This window comes from Pungitius pungitius, chromosome 2 (assembly GCF_949316345.1).
Source record: "Pungitius pungitius chromosome 2, fPunPun2.1, whole genome shotgun sequence".
Classification (NCBI taxonomy): domain Eukaryota; kingdom Metazoa; phylum Chordata; class Actinopteri; order Perciformes; family Gasterosteidae; genus Pungitius; species Pungitius pungitius.
In genome coordinates this window covers 25642583-25648628 of record NC_084901.1, presented here as the reverse complement: position 1 = coordinate 25648628, position 6046 = coordinate 25642583, and the positions used below count along the sequence as shown (strand labels likewise).

Here is a 6046-nt window from a genome sequence, read left to right as displayed (position 1 = left end):
CCTCCAGAGTATGTGGTGTACACAGATTCAGAGTTAGACATGGTGCGTAGTCAATACTTTGCACTGCTCTGCAATGGAAAGGAAAAAAATTACAAACGGTCCAAGGAGCTATGTTGCAGACTTGTAAGGAACACAATAACCAGTATGGTTGCTATCCTGCGTGCTAGTCCCATGGGGAAAGAAGTCAGTTACCCGTCAAAATTGGAAATAAGAGCCATGTCACAGAAGATTATAGACTATTACCCAATGTTACGGGATGATGATCCAAACATGCCTTATGTAAGTATTATTTTTTTATCTAAACCAAAACTTTGGGCAGGTCACCAACAAGACAAACAACGTATCTAACATTCTTTTACCACAGCTGACTATCTACACCAAAATGTACAAGCGACTCCAAAATATGAGATCCCCACGGAAGAGGCAAGGCTCTGTACCACAAAGAGGAGTGGCAAAGACAGCTCTCTTCAGTGCAGACAACCAAGACATGGAGACGGATTGGACAGACACAAGCAACTCAAGTGATAATACCTTACTTCTTGAGAGCAATGATGACCTTACCGAGGACAACTCCAGTGAAGGTGTGCAAATTGTTTGCAAAAAATGAAGGGGTGCTGTTAGACTACTGTTTTTTTGTCTAAAAATTGTCTAATCATGTAATGAAACTATAGTTGTCTGTATTTGTCAAGCCAGAGTTTATGGCTAGGCATGCACTGTGTTTATCTGCCGGTTTTGCTTGTTGTCATGCTTTTATTTGTGTTTTATTTCTTTCATTATTTCCCCAAAAAGCATTCCCAGCACATCGACCCCCCTCTGTGCCAAGGAAGCCAAAGACCAAAACCTTCCTGCTGCCATCCGCATCAGCCTCAGGCTCCTCACTCAGGACTGTGATCGCTTCACCAACCACGCCTGCAAAGGATGATGTTGGTAAGCCCACCTCAGCACACCTCTCAGCCTGTTATCCATGATAATGACTTTCAGAGTGGCAAATCAGAGTCTAAACGGTTGGAGATTAAATTCAAATTTCCTTAGTTTGTGGATGTTAATGGAAACTCTTTTTCCAGACAACTCCCATTGTTCATATAAACAACATAAAATTATTGTATTTTTGTATTACTAATTATTGTATTATTGTATCAATTAAGTTAATTGATTTGAGTGCTACAAGGGAAGTAGACCGACCTGCATAATGCAATAAAGTTGTGTTTACGTTGAAATGTCTGCTCTGTTTTTTGCCATTTCAGTCGGCCAGGACAGTCTGAAAATGCAGGCTAGGCACTACAAAACCTTGAGCAACATGTACAATAAGCCAAATGCAAAACCCAATCAAAGTGATGTTGCTCAAGTTTTAGACCTTGAGTTTAAGGCCAGACGGGCTTTCATTGATGCAGATGTTACAAGGGAAGAAGACCGACCTGCAAAAATCTTTGAGGCATATCCATGCTTTAGAGATGTTCGAAATGTATGTTTTTTTTCCAATACTTGCACTTGAATTACTGTCTATCCATCTGTGTTCTAAATGTCCAATGGTTGAATAACTGCACAATGCTGTCTTAGGCAATGGATGAGCTGCGGCGCATAGTAGGTGGCACCAACAGCAGATACATCGAGGATGTGAAAGGAAGATGGGCAGACTTTTGTGCCAAGGTGCAGTTCTATGGTGTGTGGAAGAAAGCCCTGAAACCCCCCTTTCCATTGGATGTCCGTGGAGGTAAGTTGCGGTTCCATATGCAAATGTATTTTGATTTATACCATATTCAGACCATTCAGACCAATCTTTCTATTCTTTAGTGGAGTTCACGCTTGCCCTCTTCAATGCACTCCCATCCCTTTTCCCCTCACCAACTTCACCACCAAAGAAGCTTGGAAATAGCTGTGAGGCACTTCTTCATGTCCTGAAGGTAAAAACATTTTTGTGTGTTGATTCCTTACTGTCCTCTTATTTTCTCACATTTGTTGTGCATGTTCACATAACAATACACCCTAAGTTCACAATCACAGATACTTTTTGCAAAAAAGTGTTTCTAGTGTCCCTCAAATGGTGTTCACAGAAAGGAATACCAAGAAATGTTTGATTAAACAAAAAACCTTTGATTAATTCATCCATTAATTCATCCCAGAAACATAAAAATGCACCTTGCATCAGCTTGTATCCATTGTTAATCCATCCTAAATTCTTACACCTTGATCTGTCAAACAAATGTTGCCCATTTTGAAGTAATTCATGATTATTTCTTCCAGTGTAATAATAAATCAATATTTTTCATCAGTGTTTGTATATAATAATGACTATTTCAAGAGTGTCATTAGTTGCAACTTGGTCATTTATTTAAAAATTAAATTTTTATGTCGAACATGCACTTGACTTTCAATACATTTTTATGTCTTCTCACTTTACACATTGTTCTTTTTATTCTGTTCCAGTCAGGCGAAGACCCTGCCCTGTACCTGGAAAAGCATCCTCTCTCCTCCCCAGTTCTGCTTTCTGATGGCTCAACCACCATTGTGGCTGTGGGTAATGTACCTGTGACCACCCTCCCTCAGGAAGATTTCTCAGACGGGATGTTGGTGTTAATGGCATATTACTACACTTTGCACTTAAGATATCCAAAATGTGTTGCAACGCTCCTGTCAGTTATTCAAACAGAGGTAATTGGTGACACAATCCACGATCAAGATGCCACTAGTGCTTACAGGAAAGCAATGGCTGATTGGAAGTCTTTCATTGAGAAGTAGCTGAGTATTTTGTCATGCCAGTTCTTATTGTTAGCTGTGAGTTCTTATTGTTAGCTGTGCCTAATAATAGTTTTGTGTTGCACAAGCTTATACAGTCACTGAGTTATTACCTCATTTAGGCCTGTATTTAAAATGAAGTTAAGGAAAAATCCATAACTGAGGGCTGAGAAGTGTTTTTGTTTTTTGCCCTTTTGCTTTTAATTTCTTTTATTTTTATGGAAAAGTATTCAAATGTCTATAGCAAACTTGACTTGCTGATGTTAAATAAATGTTGTCTTAAGCCATGTTATTTCTGCACCATTATTCTAAAAAAGGACAGGCTTTAGATTTTAAGATGCTCAAAGTAAGAAAACAAAATGGGTAATTGCTTATATTTAGTATATTTCACTTATTTTGAGGCTGTAAAAGTTTAAATTTAAGTAATCTAGTCTTAAAAACAGCATTTTATGCTTATATTTAGTATATTTCCCTTATTCTGAGGCTGTAAAAAGTTTATTTTAAGTTATCTAGACTTAAAACCAGCATTCTATGCTTTTATTTAGTATAATTCACTTATTTTAAGGCTGTAAAAAGTTTAAATTTAAGTAATCTCATTTTACAACCAGCATTTTATGCTTATATTTAGTATAATTCACTTATTTTGAGGCTTTAAAAAGTTTAAATTTAAGTAATCTGATCTTAAACCCAGCATTTTCATCTTATGTTAAGCCTTCCAAATACCTCTTTAGACAAGCTTATTTCTAGATTTAATTATCTTAATTCAAGAAATCTTGTCAAGTGAAATTATCTAGCTGCATGGACAGATAATTTCACTTGTTTTGAGTACATTTTACCTCAAATTTAGTTTTTTTATCTTGTTTTGAGACACCCTTTTTTTGCAGTGTAGGCATGTTCTTACCTTGGTATTATTTTTTGTTCCAGAAGTGGAGTGAGTTGTAGTGGGATTTCTACAATTGTTTGCAATAAACCTTTTAAAACACACTATTATGGTGACTATGCTTCGGATTTCTGTAAAATTTATCCACGAAAAGCCTTTTTATAAGAACCACATTTATTGCTCAACAGCAGTAAATATTACAACATGTAAATATAATAATAATACATATTCAAATATAAATTATATAAACTCTTAAAACATTATATTAAATTAATAAGGCCTATGTAAACAGTTGTGCAATTGAACAGGTAACTATTTTCACATCTTTTCAATCATTCTTTCAAAGAGGTCTAAAAACCTCTGTGACTTCGCCTCACTCTCTTCATGGCGCCTTTGCTCCTGAAGGGCCTCCTCGATCAGGAACTCCATAATAGGATTGGACCTCCTCCTAGATGTGGTGGCACTTGTTGCTGCTGGGGTACTGGTTAGCATTCTACTGGTTCCTGTGTCAGGGGTCCAGGATGCTGCTGTGGTGGAGAGCTCTGAGGTAGAGGGCTCCACAATATCCTAAAGAAACAAGGCAAATCGTGTTACTTTTAAGAAATTTTCAGCAAATATCTCCTCATGAAATTTAAAGAGAAAGTTTACGAATCTGATGTTAGTGGAATTCACGAAAGTACTGAATTACATGGTAAATGATTAGCCTCACCATGAGGATTGTCATGGGATCCTCTGCTGGTTGGAATGATGCCACCACCACAGGGGGGTCCATCGCAGGCCGGGCACCCAAAACCTCATGCATGTCTCCATAGTACTGCCATGTAGCAACACTGACCTCACCCTGGTCTGTCCCTGAGCCGGTTTTTGGAGTCCTCAATTCCTGACACACACACACACACACAATAAACAACTGGTTAGTTGATACATTCATTAGGAAATTAGAAATTATTTTAAACTTGAAATCATATACCTTGTATTTTTGTTTTAAATTCTCCCATTTTTTGGAAGCCTGCTGTCCAGTCACCTTGCCCTCTAGGCCAATCTCTTTCACAAATTTCCTGCATCACAACCGACAGCTCAAACTTTCAGCATTTTAAGCACAACACAGAAATAAAAATTCAGAAAAACAGAACGCAAGACTATGATTGAACGATTAATTACTCACTCCCATTGTTGTTTGGCCATTGTTTTGGACTTCATGAAGTCTTTTTCATTCTCTGCCCTGAAGCGGATGAGCCGCCGAGTCTCCTCAAGTGTCCCTGAGGGAAAAGGAAAATATACGTTACCGTTACCTTGCTAGGTGAATCTCGTAGTAAGCTAGCTCTACCAATATTAAAGTCCAATATTAAAATCAGTCAAAATAGTAATGTCAAGCAAATTCACTTCACACTGATTTCACCTAAAAACCACAATATGAATTGTCATATAGATAGCTCAGCTCGACAAATAGCGCATAGCTGCTAGCTAGCGGTTTACTACCGATTCAAAACAAAAACATTACAATTAAAACCACTTGAACATTTTATTAAAAGGATCATAAAACACGAGTGTCATAATTATAATATCAATTAAACTGCTGAAAATACTCCTTCACAGTTCGACGTTCAGCCATAAAAAAAACTTGATGCCGGCACTTTTGAGAAATTCCTACGTTGTTAACTGTTACCCCTCTGTTTCAAGTGTGGTCCTCCGCAAACTTCGTTTCAAGGGCTATGTAGCCCTACGCCTTGGCCCTAGCCCTTAATCAAAATGAGAATTGAGACACCACTTCCCCTCACATGAACGCGCAAAACCGAGGGGGAGGGGTAAGGGGAAGGGGTAAGACAGAGAAATGAGACGCAGCCTTAGACTGCCGGGGGACTTCTTAGGACACACCGAGCCCCTCTTTCACTTTCACACTCTCACTCTCTCCTTCCACAATCATCCATGTTTTATTCATGTACATCACTAATTCAGCTTCTTTCCGGGAGTTCTTTGTGCTTTCTCGCCTAGCAGGTCTCCCTGGATCATAGTTCCGTGCGGACCCCGGTTCTGACTCCTGGCTCTGCTGACACCTGCTGCTGCCATCACCATTACTTCAAATATGATTCATATTACTGTCATCATAAACCAACATCTTTCTGCTCTCCCTCCCCACAGAAGCCTCTGTGGATGATGGTGAGTGGTCCTGCCGTACACCTGTTCTGCTACTTGCAATTACTTGTATCATTTCTGTTAGAGGAATTGAATGTATTGTACATTTTTTTTACATTGTTGATTCTGTACACATGACATCCATTGCAGTCTGTCCATCCCAGGAGAGGGATCCCTTCCCTGACGTTCTCCCTAAGGTTTCTTCTTGCATGTGTACAGACTGTAAAGCCCAAGGAAAAATGTCCAATGTACATAAGATGTCATTTGAATTCAAAGGTTTCAGAATCATTACCCTACATT

At 38.6% G+C, this 6046-nt stretch overlaps 1 protein-coding gene across 1 annotated transcript; it reads left to right on the top strand.

Annotated features, from left to right (window-relative positions):
* The first annotated feature begins 359 nt into the window (after positions 1–359).
* On the top strand, positions 360–2489 carry LOC134107211 (uncharacterized). Its single transcript, XM_062558810.1, has 5 exons — positions 360–581; positions 790–927; positions 1245–1462; positions 1558–1711; positions 2425–2489. The coding sequence occupies exons 1-5, from the start codon at positions 383–385 to the stop codon at positions 2487–2489; spliced, it is 774 nt and encodes a 257-aa protein (XP_062414794.1). The 5' UTR covers positions 360–382.
* Positions 2490–6046: the final 3557 nt, after the last annotated feature.

Bases quoted from the DNA above. Each gene is read 5' to 3' on its own strand.
- LOC134107211 (XM_062558810.1), top strand. From the start codon at position 383: ATGTACAAGCGACTCCAAAATATGAGATCCCCACGGAAGAGGCAAGGC. The intron at 928-1,244 runs GTAAGCCCACCT...TTGCCATTTCAG, and splicing joins GCCTGCAAAGGATGATGTTG to TCGGCCAGGACAGTCTGAAA. The intron at 1,463-1,557 runs GTATGTTTTTTT...ATGCTGTCTTAG, and splicing joins GCTTTAGAGATGTTCGAAAT to GCAATGGATGAGCTGCGGCG.